Source organism: Hordeum vulgare, chromosome 2H (assembly GCF_904849725.1).
Source record: "Hordeum vulgare subsp. vulgare chromosome 2H, MorexV3_pseudomolecules_assembly, whole genome shotgun sequence".
NCBI classification, from domain to species: domain Eukaryota; kingdom Viridiplantae; phylum Streptophyta; class Magnoliopsida; order Poales; family Poaceae; genus Hordeum; species Hordeum vulgare.
Window position 1 is genome coordinate 385693708 of NC_058519.1, and position 25957 is coordinate 385719664.

The 25957-nt window shown below is 45.1% G+C and overlaps 1 protein-coding gene across 1 annotated transcript; it reads left to right on the forward strand.

The window, feature by feature from the left end:
- Positions 1-7699: 7699 nt before the first annotated feature.
- On the forward strand, positions 7700-9078 carry LOC123430131 (peroxidase 1-like). Its single transcript, XM_045114034.1, has one exon. It carries the CDS (start codon positions 7757-7759, stop codon positions 8768-8770), a length of 1014 nt encoding a protein of 337 aa, XP_044969969.1. The 5' UTR covers positions 7700-7756; the 3' UTR covers positions 8771-9078.
- The last annotated feature ends 16879 nt before the right edge of the window (positions 9079-25957 follow it).

Consider the following 25957-nt stretch of genomic DNA (forward strand, 5'->3'; position numbering starts at 1 on the left):
ATATAAGGTGTCGGATGTGAAGAATCAAATATGAGATGTATCCAGTCAGCGCCCGCTGACCAGTCCGCACTTGTCCACGGATGTTTATGAGGACGAATAAGCCCATCATGGTTGTAGATGCTCTAAGTGTTTGTTGGTCGGATGTACTTCACTCTCTGTTTCATAATTAACTATTATGATACATCAACAAATACTTTTAAAACTATGCTGAAATAACTGCATTGGGAGAACCCTAATACGAGTAACAACTTGTAGTAAACTCTACTCGATGATGCAGTCTGTCCCATCCATGGACTTGATCCTTAACACCATATCAATCGGAACCTGACACTGAGTCCGATCGTTTCTGAGCCGAGCAGAGCAATAGGCAGGAGCAACGGCAAGGCTACCAACCCAAACAGCGACTAAGTATCTGTAGCACTCCGTGGGATGTTGCGAGTATCTGTTGCCTTGGAAGCAACGTGCACCTAGAAGCAATCCACACCTATATTTCGATTCTTTTTTTTCTGAAGGAAAACAACATTTCAATTGGTCCCGAAACTCTCCATTTAATTTCCAGAAGTGTTAGTTTGTTCCCTTCGAAGCTACGGCCCGGCCGACCGGCCGGCTAACCACGGAGATCAATCTCACCGTCGCCGATCGATCTCTGTGTCGCCATGCGTGCATTCGTGTGGTTGAGTTTCACCCTTTGGCAGTGACTGAAACTTGCCAGCTACCAACCATGAAAACCTTACTACAAGCATTGCAGTTTCTGGGACATACCTTCCTTATGCTACGGGCAAGCGAGCTGCTACGTAGCTCTCTAGTAGACTCGTTTCTTTTCTGCCATCTATTTATTTTCGACTGGAAAATGTGAAAGAAAATAGAAGATACGTGGTACTCCTTCCTACTGTAAATTGGCTCCACTTGATTTGTAAATAGGGTCATGGAATCATGCATATATATGCGAGGAACAAGGCACGGGCCATTGAACATCTCTAACCCTTTCCCTATCATTTAAGCCCTTAAACTTCTCCCTGTCTTTGAATCTCCAATACATAAGGCATCGGCCTTCCCTAATAGCATCTCTAAGAGCATCTAAAGTTGGACCCCTCAAATGATCCTTCACACGTTCGCGGACGCGTTCGGTCAGTGATCGGACAAGAGAAAGAAGGAAAAAAGTGATCCAACCAGATCCCTCATATCGTCCCTATATGTTCGGGTTGTCCGCAAACCTTTATATACGTCTCAATATAGAAAGGATATGAGGGTTTACGGACGTGCTGGGACACGTCCGGTCAGTCTGTCATATAGGACGTGACCCTACCCCGAACCAACTTTTTCTTTTCTTTATTCATTCTTTTCTTTCTCTTTCTTCCTCTCCACCAATCACGTGCAAGTGATCGAACATATGAGGAAGAAAATGAGTGTGGTTGTTTGGACGTATAAATAGACAACATGTCCGGTCATTGATCAGACACGTATATGGATGTTTGAGGATCCAAATTTATAAATCATCGCTGAAGATGCTCTAAAGGATCTCTTACAGGTTAGCCACCCAAAGGGCCCATAACTTCTTATATTGAGGAGTTCAATAAGGACGGTTCCTAGCCGAACCCCCAAATCTTAACTCCCTAAAAGGTAATCTTCGCAAATTATAAACATCTTCAATGCAAACCTGATAATAAAATTTTACATAATTCAAAAATAGTATAAATTTAAAGTCAACAAATTAAATTGTTCAAATTCAAACACAGAAGTGCCCAAATGAAATAATCCTTCATCGGCTTGGCATGATTGATCCTATGATCTATATCGATTGTTGTACAAATAGCCAAATTGTAATCTTGCTCTCGCTCGTCGAAAGTCCTTGTTCACCGATCATGACAATAGTTATTTTAAAATCATTTGTTCACGACACGACAATAGTTACTTAAAAATTATCACCTTATTGTTCTTCTTCTTCCTCGACAAAGAGTTATCAAAGAACATCTCCATGAACCTATTCATATATACTATACAATATCCTAGGTTGAATTTGGTTATAAAAAAATAGCAAAACATAATGCAAAGAGCTAAAAATGCACCTAAGCAATCCATCGAACACTCTGAGGGCGGCGGAGGTGAGAGCCTTGGCCGGCGTCGTTGAGCCGATGTCGGAACTAGGAGTGGACGGCGGGCCTACGAGACAGCCGGTGGTAGACGGCTAGGCTCCAAGGAGAAAGATTCTCCTCAAACGAAACTCCATAGTTGCCAACAAAGCTCGCCGGTCTTGCTCGACAAAGGCTTCGTCTAGCTCCTCACTACTCGGGGAGGGTTTATAGGTGAACCCTAATTATAGGAATCGCGGTGTGGCACCTGCCACAACTAATTTGAAGAAGTTGTTACGGCGGGTGACAAACTAGGTCGGGCCGTTATTCGTGCCCATCATAGGTAGACCGTTTCAGATTTTGTGGTGTTAGGAAACATAACAATGGTGTGTGATGGTAGGCACATGCCACTACTTAATAAGACAACAACAATGGCGAGCGGTTCATTTGCCCGCCACAGCTAAGTCATGATTCGCACGAACGAAACTTCGTGTGCACCGTTAGTTGTGTGGGTGGTTGTATGAGCGTGTCACCGTTGTTCACTTGCGAGTGGCGAGCATTGCACAACACCCGTCACTCTTACACGCATGACGGTTTTAGTTTCCCTCATTCCCAAAAACCGTTTGACTCCGAAATTTCTCATCCCCCCTCCCGCACTGCCTCCTACCATTTCTTGGCCGACTCGCCACCGCGCCCCTTGTTGCCCCTTTTTCTCGCCGTCACCGCCTCTCCCCGTCGTCACCGCCCCGTGGCTTTCGTCGATGCTGCACCGTGGCCCTTCGCGCCGCCGGGGGCATGGCCTCCTCCTTCGTCACTGGCGGCATCTTGTTGCCGCCGCCACTGTCGAGCTCGTCCCTGATGGCAACCCCTCCGGCAATGGCGCCCTCCTCCGGCAACATCGAAGACCACACGTCGCCTTCAAACGCCTAGCGCCTCACATCTCCAATATGCATTCTTGTTTATGCGTAGCATGCATGGATTAAATTTGAGTAGTGTGTCTTAGTATTATTTGTGGTTAGGGTAACTACGAGTAGACATGCGTGTCGTTTTGAGTAGTATGCTGCTGCTGCCACCACCGCGGAGTTCCTCCCAGATGGCTATGAGTAAAATCTTAGAATGGATTAAATTTGAGTAGTATCATTTGCTTATATTTGCAAGTATTGACATGAGTGCCAATGTTTTGGCGATGTAACATCGATTCATTTCCATTTCACCGAATTTCTGGCACTCGTTATGTTCTCTTTGTAGAAAAGGACATGTCAAATATTTCTTCCTTTTTTGCCTAGGATCCATTCTAGTATCATTTTCTTACATTTGCAGGTATTGACATGAGTGCCAATGTTTTGACGAAATGTCCATTCGTTTCCATTTCACCGAATTTCTCGCACTCTTTATGTCCTCTTTTTAGCAAAGGTCATGTCAAATTTTTCTTTCTTTTTTTGCCTAGGATCCACTCTAGTACCGTTTGCTTATATTTGCAGGTATTGACACGAGTGCCAATGTGTTTGCGAAATATCGATTCATTTCTGTTTCATCAAATTCCTGACTTTTTATGTCCTCTTTTTGGAAAAGGTCATGCAAAAAAATATATTTATTCTTCAAGACTCATAATTTTCACACTAAATTTTAGCAAACACAGCAAATGGATTTGGGAGAATCAGTCTTCTATGAACCCGTCATCTCAACGGCATAAAAAAGGCAGAAAGTGAAAGAAGAAATCAATCAATGAACCTACCGCCAGTAAGGCATCATCACAAAATATGTTGCAAGATTGTACTAATCCGTACACATGGCAAATGTTCAAGCCCGGTGAACCGATTCTACACAACACAAGTTGAGTCCACTAAGCGTTGAAATTCAGCTTCAACACAGTGGCGTAGTAGCTAGGGCAGGAAAGGGTGAGAACTATTACACCGGAAGTGTTATAGATGGCTTTTGATTTGTCAACGAGTACCCCGTTGATAAAATATATCTTGGCTTTGAGAGTATAGTCAACAAATATTTTCTACGTGGACATCATCAAACCATGTTTAATGAGGCTTTGGTCACTCTGGCATGCTAGAAATTCATTAGACAGAAATGTAGAAGTTGTCTTTCTTGATCCATATTACATGCATTATGCCTATGCGGATTCTGATGAAGGCCAGCGTCGTATCGTGAATTACCTCCACAAGATCAATATTGATACTCCACGGCACAAGCAGAACTTTACCGTGTCTTAATTTGAAAGATAAGTTCATTTCTCTACGATTGCACATATACATCTGAGTACTTTGATTTCAATCTCATGCATGTTACATTATTCAATTGTTTTGCGCAGCAGTGAACACTAGATCGTCATCTTACTAATGCCACATGACGGTCGAGCTTATTTCTTTGATTCTAAGAGAGACCCTAAAAAGTTGTGGACCAATCCGAAGAAAGTTCTCAATGCTGCTCTTTCGATGTGTCATAAGTGTGACTGTAAGAACATGTCGTATAAGCAATACAAATTTAACACTAGATTCGGTTGTCGGCAACAATCGAAAGACGTAATCATGCACATGTGTGGCTACTACGCCATGCTCTTCATGAATGACTACGATGTGCGCAGGACCACACGTGAGAAGTGATTCGATATTGCGGAAATGGTCCGAAGAAAATGAGAAGGAAGTTAAGCTAGCTCACTTTTGGACAGAGCAAGAGCACCTTCAGAGGATGCACACGAACATCATCAATCGCTATGCAGCAAGGGATGAGGGTATATTCTACTACGCAGGAGGGAGTGAAGTAGAACGAGAAATGGGAATGAAACGTCAAAATGGCGATATATATGATCATTTGTATTCTAGAAAAACATCAAAAATATTTTAAGTGTGTGATGCTACAATTCTTGTTACCTTGTGATCTCTAATTTATATGTAGGTGTGTCATATGTTTATATACTTAACTTGTGATATTTTCTATATTTAAAGTATCGGTCATAGCACCTCACAGAGTGATGTTAGCTTGGATCAGAAGTGTTCTAATGCAGCGGTTGAGAAGATGGCAGAGAGGCAGTTCAATGACCTTGCGGTGTGCATCCTTATGGAGGCGATCGTGGATGAGAGGATGTGGATCTGGCTGGGTCCAAGTCCAACCTCCATATCCACGCCAGGTTTGGCAGTTCAATGGGCCGTTCGAGAGGCCAAATCTCCTGTTTCATAGCAAGCGGCCCGTTGGTCCCTGTTCATTCCATCAACTACTAATTCATGTAGTATGTGGGGCTTCTACTAGCGCTCTATGTGCTGAACATCAGCCAACACTAATTTCACTCCTAAATAGCTCGTCAAACCATTAATGATGTGATGAGCGACATATCTATTTTTTTTATTGTAATGCACTGGTTAATTTTGCTTTATAAGTATTACTTTTCACTAATCTGACATCATCGTAACGTGGCGCATGTACGTGGATCAATGTTCAAACCAAAAGTTATGTATGAAATGCAATGTGATGAAATGATTCACGTGCAATATGCTTCAGTAATATAAATTCGACACGGATTAAAAGCAGTGACGGGCAGTAGAGAAACGCCCGTCATTGCTGAGTTTGACTTCTATGGTGGGCGAGAACGCAACGCCCGCCACTGATGGTGGGCTACCACTAGCGGGAAGGCTCCCGCCACTAATGGCATGTTAACAGTTGTGGGAAGTCGGTGGCAGGCATGACTCGGAGCCTCGCCCACCAATGCTAGCCCTTTTTGCACCCACCACAACTAGGCATTCCTGTAGTAGTGCCTTGGCGAGTTCCCTATATCATATATGTTATGTTATGCTCCCAATTCAAGTATAAAGAGAAAGAATAAGTTGTGACAAGCGAGCGGAGCTAGGCCCGTCGCCGGTATCAGTATTGACCTAGGTCACATGTGTTATATATACCTCTTGTAAGCCACCGCACGGGACAAGTTGATCAGTTATAAATCCCCGATGTTTGTAACATCTCCCGATATAGTGAAATTAGTTGGCTGGCGCTCATGGTTTTTTTCCCTCGCCTTGGAGGGGTATTCCACGTTAAAATTCCGTGTTTCGTGTGTTGATTTCGTTCTTCACCAACTTTGTTTTGGAACCGAGCTCCTTGGGTGGTTTATTCGTCAATGGGATCGAGGTGGTGGTGAGAAAGATATGGGTCGATTCTGGTGGCGACAACGACCGACGATTGATTCAAAGTAGGGCAAGAGGGGCGGTGGAGGTTGTGGAGTGCTAGTAGCCTAGACTAAAGGTGGACACCGGAGGAAACGCCGGTGTCAATGCGGTAGGAGTAGGGGGAAAGGTCGGCCAGGGAGGAGAGGGAGCGGTAGAAGGGTGCAAATGTTTCCGACGAGTGGCACTAGTCGAGTATATGCGAGAGCGAGCCGACCGACGTTTAACAATTTGAAAGAAGTGAGTTGGATAAGGGTTTGGCTAGACCCGATTTAATTCTTCAAAATAAAGAGAAAAAATAGTTAAAGCCTTTTAAGAGATCAGCTATAGATGCTCTAAAACCAAATAGCTTAAAAATGTGTGTGTAGTTTTATTGGCTTCGACCGTGGCATCAAGATCTACTTCGGTCTTATAGTTGCACGACCTTGATTGCCTCTTCTTCCTTTTATGCATCGACCTCCTGAGCGTACTCTTAGTTTGGGCTAGTTATGCTCTTACTAGCGTGTTTTGCCACAATGCTAGACTCAACTTGCTACTCTCTCCGTTTTACAATGTAAGACGTACCAAAAAAGTCTTAATTACATTATGAAGCGGAGGGAGTAGTATCATGTATTGGACTCAACAATCGTAGTATGGTTTAATTTGTAAGTGAATTACGAAACGGTTGAACTAAACTAATATGTCCGTTCGGAATTATTACTCTTTATTGTATTTTGCGTCAGAATTTGATTACATACTTAATTAGTAAATTTTAATGCATGTCATTTGAAATTATATCATTGAACTCGTTTTATATGGATTTGTCTAGGACATACCTAGATGCGTCTTAGTTATTGCATATCTAAGTGACACAAACAAGTATAGGAATAAAAAGAAAAAATACTCACACGAATCTCCGTATAAGATCAATGATATGGAAAGTAGATGTGCAATACTTATAACACATCTAGATGTGCTTTAACAAAACTGCATTTATATGTTATTTTTTGCTACAAATAACTTATAATTTACTAATTAAAATCATGATTAAAATATAACCCAAAATACAAGAGAACTAGTAGGTAGTAATTAAAGTAATTCCAGTTAGCTACCTCTTACCACAAATGATCCCTCAAATCATTTCGGGCGCCTTTCCAACATTCCTATAGGAATAGAATAATCGTTGTTATATTCATGTCAATCACTGATCGGCACTGCAGTGTGCTTAGCTAGGAGTACGTGTAACTGGTGAACACACCACACAAGGTTGATGAGACGGTAGACGTCAACGTACTGCTTAATCATCCCCGGGCAGGCGGGCACGGCCGGCTGAACCAGCCATACAAAGCTGCATGCCCTACGTACTTACTACCATTACACTGCACGTCAACCATTAAGAATAAGCTAATTGTGAACTCTTCACTGATCCCAATCCTAATTTGTACGTAGACGCTATATAAAGCGGCGGCCGTCCCGGTGGCATACAGGCAAAGTGACAATCTCCTCTCCCTCTAGCCATAACTTGCCAAGCAACTCCAGCTAGCAACCATGGCCTCCTCAAGGTCTCTCAGCAGTCGCAGCGGCACAATGCTGGCCGGCGCGCTGCTCCTGCTACTGTGTGCGACCTCCGCCGTGGCTCAGCTGGACGTTGGCTTCTACAGCAAGACGTGCCCGCACGTGGAGGAGATCGTCCGGCAGGAGATGCTAGGGATCCTCAAGGAGGCTCCCACGCTCGCCGGACCCTTCCTCCGCCTCCACTTCCACGACTGCTTCGTCCGGGGATGCGACGCCTCCGTGCTGATCGACTCCACCGACGTCGCCAATAACCCAGCAGAGAAGGACGCGCCGCCCAACAAGAGCCTCCGCGGCTTCGGCGCCGTGCAGCGCGTCAAGGACAGGCTCCAGTCCGCCTGTCCTAACACCGTGTCCTGCGCCGACGTGCTCGCCCTCATGGCCCGCGACGCCGTCGTGCTCGCAGGAGGCCCCACGTGGCCCGTCGCGCTCGGCCGGAGGGACGGCCGCGTCTCCATCGCTAACGAGACAAACCAGCTTCCCCCACCCACCTCCAACTTCACCCGCCTCTCCAAGATGTTCGCCGCCAAGGGCCTCGACGCCAAGGATATCGCTGTGCTCTCCGGTGGCCACACGCTCGGCACCGCGCGCTGCGTGTCCTTCACGGACCGGCTGTACAACTTCACCGGCGCCAACAACCCCGCCGACGTCGACCCGGCACTGGACGCCGGATACATGGCCAGGCTGAGGTCCCAGTGCCGGAGCCTAGCCGACAACACCACGCTCGCAGAGATGGACCCCGGCAGCTTCCTCACCTTCGACGCCGGCTACTACCGCCTCGTGGCAAAGCGCAGAGGAATCCTCCACTCGGACTCCGCGCTCCTGGAACACCCGACCACCAGGGCGTACGTCGAGCGCCAGGCCACCGGCCTCTTCGCCGACGAGTTCTTCCGCGACTTCGCCGAGTCCATGGTCAAGATGGGCAACATCGGCGTGCTCACCGGACAACAGGGCGAGATCAGGAGCAAGTGCTACGCCGTTAACAAATAATCATCGATTCAACCATCGGGTAGTGCAAAAGTGCATGGTTAACTCGCTACTTTGATTGATTGCATTGGTTCATACATATAATCGTGCTTAATTAACTTGACCCGTCATATATTTACACGCATATATTTCTTTTATCGGTGTATTCACACTGGTGGCTATGTTTGTAAATGATAATGATTGTAGGGTGCCGCTTAATTTCTTGTTTTTATTTCCATTTTAAGTGAGATGTTCAGCTCATCGTGTATTGGCATCATGTAACGATAACGATGCAAGGAAATAAACATTTTTTCCGTATTTATCACGGATGACTCCTTGGCATGAACTAGTAATTCCTTACAAACATTTCTTTTTTCAACAGTCGCTGGACTTGGGCTGCATCATTGAGTGTTCAAGTACTCTTGGTCCCTCTGCCCTCTTCGTTGGTATATTATCGCCAGTATCAACACGGGTTACGGTGAACGTCCATAACATTGGTGGGAAATTTAAAGAGAAGCGTACGTACACATATGCTCTCATGCAGCGGGTTCATGCTAGATTTCGTTTGTATGGTCAAAATTCCAAAAAAATTATCTCTTAAACCGTTAATTCGATCGATGATCCGTTTTCACCGTTAACTTTGTTTTGACGAAATCTTCAAAAACTAGATCCATATCGATATGTTTCGATAACATTTTTTTTTCTCGTACTTACCACATTTGTTGCACTTACTTGTCATATTAGTAAGTACTTACTTGTCTGACAAAAAATAACTTAATCGTCATATTTTTTTGAAAATTGCGTATAAATATGACATCTCGACATAATCGAACGGACAAGCACAAAAAACTTTTTTGGGACGTGCAAAAATATGACAACTTACCATATTTAAAACCGACGAACACAAGAAATCTTTTTTATTTTTCGTAATTGTTAGTAAATATGATAAGTCAGCACAGTTAAACTAGCAAGCACACAAAAAAAATCCGGCAAAGTTGCATGTACATATGACAAGTTGACATATTTAAATTGGCAAACCAAACGTATGACATGCGTTTATATCATGTATAATGAAAATTGCTACAAGGCAACAATCATTTGTCAAACATGGTCGTCGGGTTTAAGCAAGTGTAGTTGCCAAAAATCTATACCCACGGTTGCCAAGTTGATAACTAAGTTAATTAAATGTGGATACTAAGTGTCTTATAATGTAAGAACTAAATAATAGTAATCTGACAACTATTGACGAAAAAAAATATTGTCGAAACATGTCGACATGGGATCTAGTTTTGAAGATCTCGTTGCGAGAAAGCTAACGGTGAAAGCGGATCGTTAATTGGATTTATAGTTTAAGAGATAAAACTTTTTAAAAATTCAACGTTAAAAGAATTTTTGCCATGCATGTTGGAAAAACCGTCGCATGGAAAAGTGTTCATGCGGCGCTGCTATGTAGTGGCTCCTAACATTGTTTCTTGACGTGAAAGGCATACTGTGACAGCCCGATGCCGACGTTCCAGAAGATTCTCCCTTCTTTTCCGTTTCCGTCATGTGGTTATTTTATTTTATTGGTTGCATCATCATTTAGTTTGCATCGTCGCATCATGCATGGCATCTTGCATCGTCTGTCACGTGTGGTGTTTTGAGTGTTGTGCTTCGAGTGATCACCGAGTCGTAGTGCGATACTAACTCCCCCTCTCCCCTCTCTTTTCATTTTTGTGGTTTTGCTAAAGTTTCCGTTTTATCCCCTTTAAAAAAAAGGTGTCTTCTTTTAAAAAATCATTTTATTAAATGTGGGGGTAACCCTTGGGTTTTCTTTATTTTCTCCTTTGGTTTTATTTTAAAACCGTCTCATTTTATTTTCTCTTTTAAAGGGCTTTAATTTTATTCTTTAAATAAAGAAGGTTTTATTTTATTCTTCAAAAGGGTTAAATTTTTAATTCTTCAAAAGATTTTATTTTATTCGTTTGAGAAAATGCCCGACTATTTCTTATAGTTGGGAATATTTTTTTTCAAAAGAGGTCAAAGGCATTTATTTTATTTTTGTTAAAAGCCTTTCTTTATTTAAAAATTTGTGTTTTAAAAGTTCTAAAAAAACCCAAGGGAAGAGAGGCCCAGCCGGCCCAAGGCCAAACCAGGCCTCCAACCCTAGCGCCAGGGAGAGCCAGGCTCGATCCCTTCTCCTCCCTCGTTCTCCTCCCGTCCAGCGTCGTCACCCCTCGAGCCCCTCCAACCCGATGCCCCTCCCCCTTGCCACCAGGGAGGAGCTCCCCTGCGCGCCGCCAGCCCCTCGCTTCGTCGCCTGCAGCGCGCCACCATGCGCCTGTTGGGGAACGTCGCATGGGAAACAAAAAATTTCCTACGCGCATGAAGACCTATCATGGTGATGTCCATCTACGAGAGGGGATTTCCGATCTACGTACCCTTGTAGATCGCACAGCAGGAGCGTTAGTGAACGCGGTTGATGTAGTGGAACGTCCTCACGTCCCTCGATCCGCCCCGCGAACCGTCCCACGAACCGTCCCGCGATCCGTCCCACGATCTAGTGCCGAACGGACGGCACCTCCGTGTTCAGCACACGTACAGCTCGACGATGATCTCGGCCTCCTTGATCCAGCAAGAGAGACGGAGAGGTAGAAGAGTTCTCCGGCAGCGTGACGGCTCTCCGGAGGTTGGTGATGATCTAATCTCGGCAGGGCTCCGCCCGAGCTCCGCAGAAACGCGATCTAGAGGTAAAACCGTGGAGTTATGTGGTCGGGCTGCCTTGGAAAAGTTGTCTCAAATCAGCCCTAATTGCTCCATATATATAGGAGGAGGGAGGGGAGGCTTGCCTTGAGGCTCAAGGAGCCCCAAGGGCTGCGCCACCAAGGGAGGAGGAGTCCTCCTCCAATCCTAGTCCAACTAGGATTGGAAAGTGGAGTCCTTCTCTCCTTTCCCACCTCCTTTTTTTTCTTTCTCTTTGATTTCCTATCCTTGGCGCATAGGGCCTTCTTGGGCTGTCCCACCAGCCCACCAAGGGCTGGTGCGCCACCCCCAAGGCCTATGGGCTTCCCCGGGGTGGGTTGCCCCCCCTCGGTGAACATCCGGAACCCATTCGTCATTCCCGGTACATTCCCGGTAACTCCGAAAACCTTCCGGTAATCAAATGAGGTCATCCTATATATCAACCTTCGTTTCCGGACCATTCTGGAAACCCTCGTGACGTCCGTGATCTCATTCGGGACTCCGAACAACATTCGTTAACCAACCATATAACTCAAATACGCATAAAACAACGTCGAACCTTAAGTGTGCAGACCCTGCGGATTCGAGAACTATGTAGACATGACCCGAGTGACTCCTCGGTCAATACCCAATAGCGGGACCTGGATGCCCATATTGGATCCCACATATTCTATGAAGATCTTATCGTTTGAACCTCAGTGCCAAGGATTCATATAATCCCGTATGTCATTCCCTTTGTCCTTCGGTATGTTACTTGCCCGAGATTCGATCGTCAGTATTCCTATACCTATTTCAATCTCGTTTACTGGCAAGTCTCTTTACTCATTCCGTAATACAAGATCCCGCAACTTACACTAAGTCACATTGCTTGCAAGGCTTGTGTGTGATGTTGTATTACCGAGTGGGCCCCGAGATACCTCTCCGTCACACGGAGTGACAAATCCCAGTCTCGATCCATACTAACTCAACGAACACCTTTGGAGATACCTGTAGAGCATCTTTATAGTCACCCAGTTACGTTGCGACGTTTGATACACACAAAGCATTCCTCCGGTGTCAGTGAGTTATATGATCTCATGGTCATAGGAACAAATACTTGACACGCAGAAAACAGTAGCAACAAAATGACACGATCAACATGCTACATCTATTAGTTTGGGTCTAGTCCATCACGTGATTCTCCTAATGACGTGATCCAGTTATCAAGCAACAACACCTTGTATATAATCAGAAGACCCTGACTATCTTTGATCAACTGGCTAGCCAACTAGAGGCTTGCTAGGGACAGTGTTTTGTCTATGTATCCACACATGTATATAAGTCTTCATTCAATACAATTATAGCATGGATAATAAACGATTATCTTGATACAGGAATTATAATAATAACTATATTTATTATTGCCTCTAGGGCATAATTCCAACAGTCCCCCACTTGCACTAGAGTCAATAATCTAGCCCTCACATCATCATGCGAATTACATTTTAATAAATCTAACACCCATACAGTTCTGGTGTTGATCATGCTTTTCCCGTGGAAGAGGTTTAGTCAGCGGGTCTGCTACATTCAGATCCGTGTGCACTTTGCATATATTTACGTCCTCCCCTTCGACGTAGTCGCGGATGAGGTTGAAGCGTCGTTTGATGTGTCTGGTCTTCTTGTGAAACCGTGGTTCCTTTGCTAAGGCAATGGCACCCATGTTGTCACAGAACAAGGTTATTGGATTCAGTGCGCTTGGCACCACTCCAAGATCAGTCATGAACTACTTCATCCAGACACCCTCCTTAGCCACCTCCGAGGCAGCCATGTACTCCGCTTCACATGTAGAATCAGCTACGACGCTTTGCTTGGAACTGCACCAGCTTACCGCACCCCCATTAAGAATAAATACGTATCCGGTCTGCGACTTAGAGTCGTCCGGATCTGTGTCAAAGCTTGCATCGACGTAACCCTTTACGGCGAGCTCTTCGTCACCTCCATACACGAGAAACATCTCCTTAGTCCTTTTCAGGTACTTCAGGATATTCTTGACCGCCGTCCAGTGATCCACTCCTGGATTACTCTGGAACCTGCCTGCCATACTTATGGCCAGGCTAACGTCCGGTCTAGTGCACAGCATTGCATACATGATAGAACCTATGGCTGAAGCATAGGGGACGGTGCTCATATGCTCTCTATCCTTATCAGTTGCTGGGCACTGAGTCTTACTCAATCTCGTACCTTGTAAAACCGGCAAGAACCCTTTCTTGGACTGTTCCATTTTGAACCTCTTCATAACTTTATCAAGGTATGTGCTTTGTGAAAGTCCTATCAGGCGTTTCGATCTATCCCTGTAGATCTTAATGCCTAGAATGTAAGCAGCTTCTCCTAGGTCCTTCATAGAGAAACTTTTATTCAAGTAATCCTTTATGCTCTCCAAAAACTCTACGTTGTTTCCAATCAGCAATATGTCATCCACATATAAATACAAGATTCTCCAACCACTTGTATAAACCCAAATGCTTTGATCACCTCATCAAAGCGTTTGTTCCAACTCCGAGATGCTTGCACCAGTCCATAAATGGATCGCTGGAGCTTGCACACCTTGTTAGCATTCTTAGGATCGACAAAACCTTCGGGTTGCATCATATACAACTCTTCCTTAAGGAAACCGTTAAGGAACGCCGTTTTGACATCCATCTGCCAGATTTCATAATAGAAAAATGCAGCTATTGCTAACATGATTCTGACGGACTTAAGCATCGCTACGGGTGAGAATGTCTCATCGTAGTCAACTCCTTGGACTTGTGAAAAACCCTTTGCCACAAGTCGAGCTTTATAAACGGTCACATTGCCGTCAGTGTCCGTCTTCTTCTTAAAGATCCATTTGTTCTGAATGGCCTTGCGGCCCTCACGTAGTACTTCCAAAGTCCACACTTTGTTTTCATACATGGATCCTATCTCAGACTTCATGGCCTCCAGCCATTTGTTGGAATCTGGGCCCACCATTGCTTCTTCATAATTTGCAGGTTCATTGTTTTCTAACAACATGATTGACAAAACGGGATTACCGTACCACTCTGGAGCAGCACGTGGTCTCGTCGACCTGCGTGGTTCGATAGGAACTTGAACCGAAGTTTCATGATCATCATCATTAACTTCCTCCCCAACCGGCGTTGCAACAACAGGGGTTTCCCCTTGCCCTGCGCCACCATCTAGAGGGATGAGAGGTTCGACAACCTCATCAAGTTCTATCTTCCTCCCACTCAATTCCCTCGAGAGAAACTCCTTCTCGAGAAAAGCTCCGTTTTTAGCAACAAACACTTTGCCCTCGGATTTGAGATAGAAGGTGTACTCAACTGTCTCTTTTGGGTAACCTATGAAAACGCACTTTTCCGCTTTGGGTTCCAGCTTTTCAGGCTGAAGCTTTTTGACATAAGCATCACATCCCCAAACTTTAAGAAACGACAACTTTGGCCTTTTGCCATACCACAGTTCGTATGGTGTCGTCTCAACGGATTTTGATGGTGCCCTATTTAAAGTGAATGCAGTTGTGTCTAATGCATAACCCCAAAACGATAACGGCAAATCGGTAAGAGACATCATAGATCGCACCATCTCTAATAAAGTACGATTACGACGTTCGGACACACCATTACGCTGTGGTGTTCCAGGCGGTGTCAACTGTGAAACAATTCCACATTGTCTTAAGTGAGCACCAAACTCGAAACTCAGATATTCACCCCCATGATCAGACCGTAGGAACTTGATCTTCTTGTTACGATGATTTTCAACTTCACTCTGAAACTGCTTGAACTTTTCAAATGTTTCAGACTTGTGCTTCATTAAGTAGACATAACCATATCTACTCAAATCGTCAGTGAAGGTGAGAAAATAACGATATCCGCCGCGTGCCTCCAGGCTCATCGGACCGCACACATCGGTATGTATGATTTCCAATAAGTCACTGGCACGCTCCATTGTTCCGGAGAACGGAGTTTTAGTCATCTTGCCCATGAGGCATGGTTCGCACGTGTCAAGTGAATCAAAGTCAAGTGACTCCAAAAGTCCATCGGTATGGAGTTTCTTCATGCGCTTTACACCAATATGACCTAAGCGGCAGTGCCACAAAAACATGGCGCTATCATTGTTAACTCTAACTCTTTTGGTCTCAATGTTATGTATATGTGTATCACTATCAAGATTCAATATGAAAAATCCTCTCACATTGGGTGCATGACCATAAAAGATGTTACTCATAGAAATAGAACAACCATTATTCTCTGACTTAAAAGAGTAATAGTCTCCCAATAAACAAGATCCAAATGTAATGTTCATGCTCAACGCAGGCACTAAATAACAATTATTCAAGTTCATAACTAATCCCGATGGTAACTGAAGTGAAACTGTGCCGACGGCGATTGCATCAACCTTGGAACCATTTCCTACGCGCATCGTCACTTCATCTTTCATCAGCCTTCGCCTATTCCGCAGTTCCTGTTTTGAGTTGCAAATATGAGCAACAGAACCGGTGTCGAATACCCAGGCACTACTACGAGAGCCGGTTAAGTACACATCAATAACATGTATATCAAATATACCTGATTTTTCTTTGGCCGCCTTCTTATCAGCCAGATACTTAGGGCAGTTGCGCTTCGAGTGACCCATACCCTTGCAATAGTAGCACTCTGTTTCAGGCTTAGGTCCAGCTTTGGGTTTCTTCGTCGGATTGGCAACAGGCTTGCCGCTCTTCTTTGAATTGCCCTTCTTGCCTTTGCCGTTTCTCTTGAAACTAGTGGTCTTATTCACCATCAACACATGATGCTCTTTACGGAGTTCAGACTCTGCGACTTTCAGCATCGCAAACAACTCGCCGGGTGACTTGTTCATCCCTTGCATGTTGTAGTTCAACACAAAGCCCTTATATCTTGGCGGCGGTGATTGAAGAATTCTATCAGTGATAGCCTCTTGCGGGAGTTCAATCCCCGGCTCAGCTAGACGGTTTGAGTACCCAGACATTTTGAGCACATGTTCACTGACAAACGAATTCTCCTCCATCTTGCAAGCATAGAATTTATCGGAGGTCTCATACCTCCCGATCCGGGCGTTCTTCTGAAAGATAAACTTCAACTCCTGGAACTTCTCATATGCTCCATGATGCTCAAAGCGACGTTGAAGTCCCGGTTCTAAGCCATACAAGACTGCACATTGAACTACTGAGTAGTCCTCCTTACGTGTTAACCAAGCGTTCTTAACATCCTGGTCAGCCGTAGCGGGTGGTTCATCTCCTAGCGCAGCATTAAGGACATAATCCTTCTTCCCAGCTTGTAGGATCAACTTAAGATTACGAGCCCAGTCTACAAAGTTGCTTCCATCATCTTTCAACTTAGCTTTCTCTAGGAACGTATTAAAATTCAGGGTGACTGTTGCGTGAGCCATGATCTACAACACAAATATATTCAAAGTGGACTTAGACTATGTTCAAGATAAATATAGTTTAACTTAATCAAATTACTTGCTAAACTCCCACTCAAAAAGTACATCTCTCTAGTCATTTGAGTGGTTCATGACCCACTTACACTAGCTCAAGTCCGATCATCACGTGAGTTGAGTATAGTTTCAGTGGTAAGCATCCCTATGCTAATCATATCAACTATACGATTCATGATCGACCTTTCAGTCTCATGTGTTCCGAGGCCATGTCTGCACATGCTAGGCTCGTCAAGCTTAACCCGAGTGTTCTGCGTGTGCAACTGTTTTGCACCCGTTGTATGTGAACGTTGAGTCTATCACACCCGATCATCACGTGGTGTCTCGAAACGACGAACTGTAGCAACGGTGCACAGTCGGGGAGAACACAATTTCGTCTTGAAATTTTAGTGAGAGATCACCTCATAATATTACTGTCGTTCTAAGCAAAATAAGGTGCATAAAAGGATTAACATCACATGCAATTCATAAGTGACTTGATATGGCCATCATCACGTGCTCCTTGATCTCCATCACCAAAGCACCGGCACGATCTTCTTGTCACCGGCGCCACACCATGATCTCCATCAACGTGTCGCCATCGGGGTTGTCGTGCTACTCATGCTATTACTACTAAAGCTACATCCTAGCAAAATAGTAAACGCATCTGCAAGCACAAACGTTAGTTTAAAGACAACCCTATGGCTCCTGCCGGTTGCCGTACCATCGACGTGCAAGTCGATATTATCTATTACAACATGATCATCTCATACATCCAATATATCACATCACATCGTTGGCCATATCACATCACAAGCATACCCTGCAAAAACAAGTTAGACGTCCTCTAATTTTGTTGTTGCATGTTTTACGTGGTGACCATGGGTATCTAGTAGGATCGCATCTTACTTACGCAAACACCACAACGGAGATATATTAATTGCTATTTAACCTTATACAAGGACCACCTCGGTCAAATCTGATTCAACTAAAGTTGGAGAAACCGACACTTGCCAGTCATCTTTGAGCAAGGGGGCTACTCGTAGCGATGAAACCAGTCTCTCGTAAGCGTACGAGTAATGTCGGTCCAAGCCGCTTCAATCCAACAATACCGCGGAATCAAGAAAATACTAAGGAGGGCAGCAAAACGCACATCACCGCCCACAAAAACTTTTGTGTTCTACTCGAGAAGACATCTACGCATGAACCTCGCTCTGATACCACTGTTGGGGAACGTCGCATGGGAAACAAAAAATTTCCTACGTGCACGAAGACCTATCATGGTGATGTCCATCTATGAGAGGGGATTTCCGATCTACGTACCCTTGTAGATCGCACAGAAGAAGCGTTAGTGAACGCGGTTGATGTAGTGGAACGTCCTCACGTCCCTCGATCCGCCCCGCGAACCATCCCGCGATCCGTCCCACGATCTAGTGCCGAACGGACGGCACCTCCGCGTTCAGCACACGTACAGCTCGACGATGATCTCGGCCTCCTTGATCCAGCAAGAGAGACGGAGAGGTAGAAGAGTTCTCCGGCAGCGTGACGGCGCTCCGGAGGTTGGTGATGATCTAATCTCGGCAGGGCTCCGCCCGAGCTCCGCGGAAACGCGATCTAGAGGTAAAACCGTGTAGTTATGTGGTCGGGCTGCCTTGGAAAAGTTGTCTCAATCAGCCCTAATTGCTCCATATATATAGGAGGAGGGAGGGGAGGCTTGCCTTGAGGCTCAAGGAGCCCCATGGGATGCGCCACCAAGGGGGGAGGAGTCCTCCTCCAATCCTAGTCCAACTAGGATTGGAAAGTGGAGTCCTTCTCTCCTTTCCCACCTCCTTTTTTTCTTTTTCTTTGATTTTCTATCCTTGGCGCATAGGGCCTTCTTGGGCTGTCCCACCAGCCCACCAAGGGCTGGTGCGCCACCCCCAAGGCCTATGGGCTCCCCCGGGGTGGGTTGCCCCCCCCCCCCCGGTGAACATCCGGAACCCATTCGTCATTCCCGGTACATTCCCGGTAACTCCGAAAACCTTCCGGTAATCAAATGAGGTCATCCTACATATCAATCTTCATTTCCGGACCATTCCGGAAACCCTCGTGACGTCCGTGATCTCATCCGGGACTCCGAACAACATTCGGTAACCAACAATATAACTCAAATACGCATAAAACAACGTCGAACCTTAAGTGTGCAGACCCTGCGGGTTCGAGAACTATGTAGACATGACCCGAGTGACTCCTCGGTCAATACCCAATAGCGGGACCTGGATGCCCATATTGGATCCCACATATTCTATGAAGATCTTATCGTTTGAACCTCAGTGCCAAGGATTCATATAATCCCGTATGTCATTCCCTTTGTCCTTCGGTATGTTACTTGCCCGAGATTCGATCGTCAGTATTCCTATACCTATTTCAATCTCGTTTACCGGCAAGTCTCTTTACTCGTTCCGTAATACAAGATCCCGCAACTTACACTAAGTCACATTGCTTGCAAGGCTTGTGTGTGATGTTGTATTACCGAGTGGGCCCCGAGATACCTCTCCGTCACACGGAGTGACAAATCCCAGTCTCGATCCATACTAACTCAACGAACACCTTCGGAGATACCTGTAGAGCATCTTTATAGTCACCCAGTTACGTTGCGACGTTTGATACACACAAAGCATTCCTCCGGTGTCAGTGAGTTATATGATCTCATGGTCATAGGAACAAATACTTGACACGCAGAAAACAGTAGCAACAAAATGACACGATCAACATATTTCGTCTATTAGTTTGGGTCTAGTCCATCACGTGATTCTCCTAATGACGTGATCCAGTTATCAAGCAACAACACCTTGTATATAATCAGAAGACCCTGGCTATCTTTGATCAACTGGCTAGCCAACTAGAGGCTTGCTAGGGACAGTGTTTTGTCTATGTATCCACACATGTATATAAGTCTTCATTCAATACAATTATAGCATGGATAATAAACGATTATCTTGATACAGAAATTATAATAATAACTATATTTATTATTGCCTCTAGGGCATAATTCCAACAGCGCCGGGTCCCCTCGACCTTGCCTCTCCCCTCGCCGCGTCGCCGTGGCCTCGTCGTTCCCCATCGCCCCTGGCCTCCCACATCCCCCCCCCACGCTGCGCCGCCGTTTCCCCGCGTCGGTGCCGCGATGTCGCGCTGCTGCCCGCCGGCCGGTACCCCGCGCCCTGTCGTGGCCCCTGCGCCGTTCGCCGCCACTCGGCCTCGCTTGTTGTCGCCGTGTTGCTTGCCTGTTGGGGCTGATGCGTGCCCAAGCCGCCGCTGTAGCTGCTGCTTGCTGTTGTCGTGTTGCTGTTGCTGCCTGAAGATTGTTGTTGCTGCTATTGCTTGCGTGGCAGATGCTGCCGCTGATGCTAGTGCTATTGTCGCTCTTTTGCTTGTTGTGCCTTGCTGCCCATGCCACTGCTTGCTACTGTCGGTGTTTGATGCTGCTGCTAATTAGCTAGTTGTAGCTTGCTGCTAGCCTGCTCCTCTTGCTAGTGCCTGCCTGCCGCCAATGCTAGATGATGTAGGTTGCTTGCTGCTATAGTTAGTTGCTGCTTAGCTGCTGTGTGATGATGCTTGATGTCGTCGTCGCTATGGTCCGCTAGTTGGCGTAGCGTGCTGCTGTTGCTATTCCGCCATTGTTGCTAGCTGATGATGTTGTGTCGACTGCCATCCCCGCCTGCCGTGGATCCGACAAGATCGGCGAGTACCACGACGTCCTCGACGACCCTCGGACCCGTGTTCGACTACCGTCTCCGAAGACCCGTCTTCCGACGCCTAGTGCACGACTACCGACGAGAAGACCGGTGTACCGACGCAAGAGTTCAACTACCGTCGACGAGACCGTGTACGACTACTTCCACGACGACCACGACGATCGTTGATCTCCTTCACCGAACCGAACCCCTCCGATTTGCATGCGTCGAAGGTATACCGATGAGATGTGTCGTGTACCGAATGCATCTGATGTATGAGTTGTATGTATGTTTGCACCGTATGTTTGACCGTTAAACGTTGTCCCTCTATGTTGTGCTCGACACATGGGAACCAGGTAACCGGGATCACCCCATCTTTATTTTAGCGTTCCCGCACGCGCTCCCTATCCGTACGTTGGCACAATATCTCGACAAGTTATCGGGTTAGGAACGTTGCCGTGGCATCGTTTCCGTCTTGCCGCCATAGTTTCCCTTTCGCTCGTCGTGGCGACCGACGCCTGCTTCTTTCTCTTCTTGCCGTGATGTTGTAACTTGCATGAATGTCGCATTCATGGCATGATATATTGTGTTGCATGCCTCTTGTGTCGTAGCTCCGATCTATGTTCCGCGAGTTAAACCGACTAGGATGACACGTAGGATCATCGCTTCACCCCTTGCCATGTTAACTACAATTTAATATTGCCGTGTAAATAATCCGGAGTGAATTAAATAATTAATCGTGGAGTTTCTTCGATATGCAACCCGTTGCATATCGAGCTTCACTTAATGTGTAGAGTTTGCGTGAGGTGAATTTCCATGCCATCCCTTGCATTATTGAACTGATCATGCATCATATTAGGTTGTGCACCATGTTGTGCATCATGTGGTGAATATTTGTGTTGATGTTTGTCACCGGTTTGTTCGTCTCGATAGAGTTCCGCAAGCATGTCGGAATGTGAGGACCCGTTCGACTACGTGGTTCGCCGACTTCCCGGAGTTATTCTTCTTCCAAGCGGGATCTCAGGCAAGATGACCATTTCCCCAGATACCATTACTATCATTGCCATGCTAGTTATTTCGATGCTATCGATTATGTCACGTTGCCTACCACATGTTAAATATCAGCCTCTCAACAATGCCATGATAACCTTCAACCTGTTCAACCTAGCAAACCACTGATTGGCTATGTTACTGCTTGCTTAACCCTGTGTTAGCGTTGCTAGTTGCAGGTGCTTTGCTTTCATGTGAAAGCATGGGTTCATTGTCATATCACCTTATATTAATGCTATTTAATGTAATGGACCTATATACTTGGTAAAGGTGGACGGCTCGGCCTTTTCTAGCCTGGTGTTTTGTTCCACCTTTGCCCCCTTAGTTTCGGCTACCGGTGTTATGTTCCATAAATGAGCGCTCCTAACACGATCGGGGTTGTTATGGGGACCCCCTTGATAATTCGTTTTAGATTAAAGCTGGTCTGGCAAGGCCCAACTTTGGTACTACATTTGCCTAATAACTAATGAACTGCATAGGGAGTAATTAACCCGAGGATAATTTAATCAACCCCCGGGCCAGTGCTCCTCATGAGTGTTGGTCCACCCACCTAGCAGTCGGCGGTGCCACCACGGGGCAACTCGAGGTTTGGTTCCCGTCCACTTTGCATAGACGGTGTGTCTTGAGAACGAGATACGCGGCTCCTATCGGGTTCATCGACACACCGGGTGGCCTTGCTGGATTAGTTTTACCTTTGATGAAATATCTTGTGCATCGGGATTCCGGTGATGCTTTGGGTAATCTCAGAGTTGAGGTTTTCCACTAGGGAATCCGACGAGATCGCGACTTTCATGATTGAGGATTTCTATGCGGCTTGTGGTAATTTGTGATGGACTAGTTGGAGCACCCCTGCAGGGTTAAATATTTTCGGAAAGCCGTGCCCGCGGTTATGTGGCAACGTGGAAACTTTGTTTAACACTGGTTCTAGATAACTTGAAGTTAACTTAATTAAAACTTGCCAACTGTGTGCATAACCGTGACTGTCTCTTTCGTGAGTTCCTTTCTGATCGAGGACACGGTGGGGTTATGTCTTACGTAGGTAGGTGTTCAGGATCATTCATTTGATCATCAGTAGTTCACGTCCGTTATGCATAGATCTTCCCCCTCTTATTTCTTTTACTCGTAAGTTAGCCACCATATACATATGCTTAGCCGCCGCTGCAACCTCACCACTTAACCATGCCTCACCCATTAAGCTTTGCTAGTCTTGATACCTTTGGAAATGAGATTGCTGAGTCCCATGTGGCTCATAGATTACTACAACACCAGTTGCAGGTACAGGTAAAGGTTACTTGACGCGAGCGTGTTGATTGTATATTTGGAGTTGCTTCTTCTTCTTCTTCTTCTTCATCGATCTAGGATGGGTTCCAGGCCGGCAGCCTGGGATAGCAAGGATGGACGTCGTTCTTTTTTTCTCGTTTGTTTTCGTCCGTAGTCGGACCCTGCTCTTCTTCATGATGATTATGTACTGTACTGCTGTGACTCTGATGTAGCTTGTGGCGAGTGTAAGCCAATTCTATATATATCTCATCTTTTCAGTACATGTACTTGTAACGGTATCCATTGTTGCGACACGACGAGATGCGCTTCTATCCCTGACGAGACCTTCATGCCAAATTGAGGATAGGGTCGCATCTTGGGCGTGACACATATGCTCCACCAATTTCACATAGATAGGGAAAACAATAATAGCATACAAGAATTATTTACATCATTTAAAAGTAAAGGAAATATTACATCCCCCGGGATGGCTTACAGAGACAACGCAAAGGCAGAACAAACTCTATTAATAATTCTTTTTTTAGGACACCTCAAGACGGGCAGAGGTTCCTGCATTTTATTAAGAAGAAGAAAGTTGGTCTGGTTTATAAAATAACCGGACCGGGAAATATAACATTGTCGGCTAATTAGGGCAAACCAAATGAAAACCCAAAAAGAAAGAAGAAAGAAAACGAAGAACGAAAAAAAGAGGGGCACTAGAACCTAGGTATATGGGCAAGACAAAGGCAGCCTCAAGGAACATCATTGGAGCCATACACCAAAGAGCCGAGGCCCAAAGCACTTAGGCGAGGCTCAAGAGCAATCAGATTGACTGCCACTCGCCGAGCGAAAACCATCAATATCGAATGACTCTTCCGTCTTGGCCTGAAAGAAACATGTGCTAACATTATCTTGTGAAAAACATCCCGAGAGGTCCAACTTTGACTTCCCCTCTATCCTCACCAAAGATCTCAACGCCTCGATCACTTGGGGTGAGATCGGTTTTTTATATATGTCTAGGTATGCTTACATCTTTTGCTCTGGACCCTCTGCTTTGCTGACCTCTGGAAGCTCACCAAAAACCTCCAACATCCTATACTTTGCGCGCTTAGATGTCGGGATGTTGCAATCCTTGTTCTTCTTATCAAGACGCCAACTTCATCGCTCGCATGAAGAAGACACATTGATATATACCGCCCGTAGTGGACGATATGGACGGATTGCATTTCCTATATAGTGTATTAAGCAACCGTTAAATTATACTCCTTTTATCCCAAAATAAATGTCTCAACTTCAGACATTTATTTTGGGACGGATGGAGTATTTCATAGCTTGGCGCAAGCCCGCATTTCCTATACAATGTATTAAGCAACTGTAAAGCTGAATTTCATAGCTTGGCGTAACCCCCCCCCCTCATTCCATTCTGGGCTGGCCCATGTACTCTCTTTTTTCTTCCTACTTTTAACACCAAAAAGGTGGGTTAGGTATGATCCGAACCAAAGGCTTCCGCTTCAAGTTTTTGCTATGGCAGCCAACCAAACAACAGCTCCACTGTGATTAGTTACATCCTTTTCACAGTTTTCTTCTTTCTACTTTCTTTCCTTTTTCTTCTTGTTACATTTTTTTCCAAAATGCATGAAGTTTTTATCAAAATTGATGAACTTTTTTCAAATCCATGGACATTTTCAAAAAATCAAGTGAACTTTTTCTGAACACATAAATTATTTTATGAAAAATCATGAACCTTTTTTACGTATTTGATGATTTTTTAAATCAATGAATTAGAAAGGTCAATGCTTTTTTCAAAATTGATGATTTTTGTCAAATTTGATTTCTTCTTTTCCATGTCAATGAACTTTTTCCTAAATTCAGTAAAAAATCAAGTTTGATGAACTTTTTTGAAGTTCGTGAACTTTTTTGACTCACGAGCTTTTTTGAATTTTATAATTTTTTACTTTTTTATTTCATTTTTAAAAGTCAATTGCTAACTAGTCAACCACAAGATACCAACTGGTCAACTGTGACCGATCAAATCGATCGAACAAACCTCGAGCAAATTTGTCAAATGTGATCAAGCACTCGATTGCTACCTGGGCCGGCCTAGTTGATCATTTGTGTGGGCGCCAAGAAGCTCAACCAGCGCGTAAGGCCCTGAGCGAAGAGCCTACAATGCTCTATGAAGTGGGTCAACCGAGTAGCACTCACTATGGGCTTTCAGTCTGATTACTTTAGAACGGTGGTTTGATCGTCTTTTGTGTCATATGGTCTTAATTTGGAAGTTGGTTATTCTAGGGTTAACATGCGGTACCAAACATGTTGAATATTTATTGTGGTGCTTTGGGGGCAGCGAGTTTACATTGAAAAAACATCTATATTCTTAAGTAGAGGGTGCCTTCCGCAGGTCCAAACTAGTGTGAAGGGTACTCTTAATGCTTAGAATGGATCATTGAGTGATAGGTATTCGGGCATGCCAACTCATATGGGTCATTCAAAAAAGGCATGTTCAAATATTTACGAGACCGTACATGGGAGAACATTAAAGGGTGGATAGAGAAGATGCTTTCAGTCATAGGTAAAGATGTGTTATTTAAATCGGTAGCCCATGATATATCTATTTATTCAATGTCTTACTTCAAACTCCCCAGAGTGTTATGCGAGAGTAACACATCTATTATTAGGCAGCTCTCGTGGGGAACTAAACACACACATAGGAAGTCGACATGGGTGTCATGGCATGTCATGACTAGACCAAAACACGCGGGTGTCCTTGGCCTCCATGATCTCCAGATCTTCATCTTAGCTCTTCTAGCAAGGCAAGCTTGGCGACTACTGCATAGCCCAAGTTCGATGAGTTCCTCGATTTTAAAATCAGTCTATTTTCCAGATTGTCACATGTAACAACATGAGTTGGGGTCACACCCGTCATAAATATGATGAGAAATCATTGATGCTAGGGACATTATGCAACAAGGAGTCTTAAAAGGAATCGGTACTGGGAAGAACACACTCATATGGG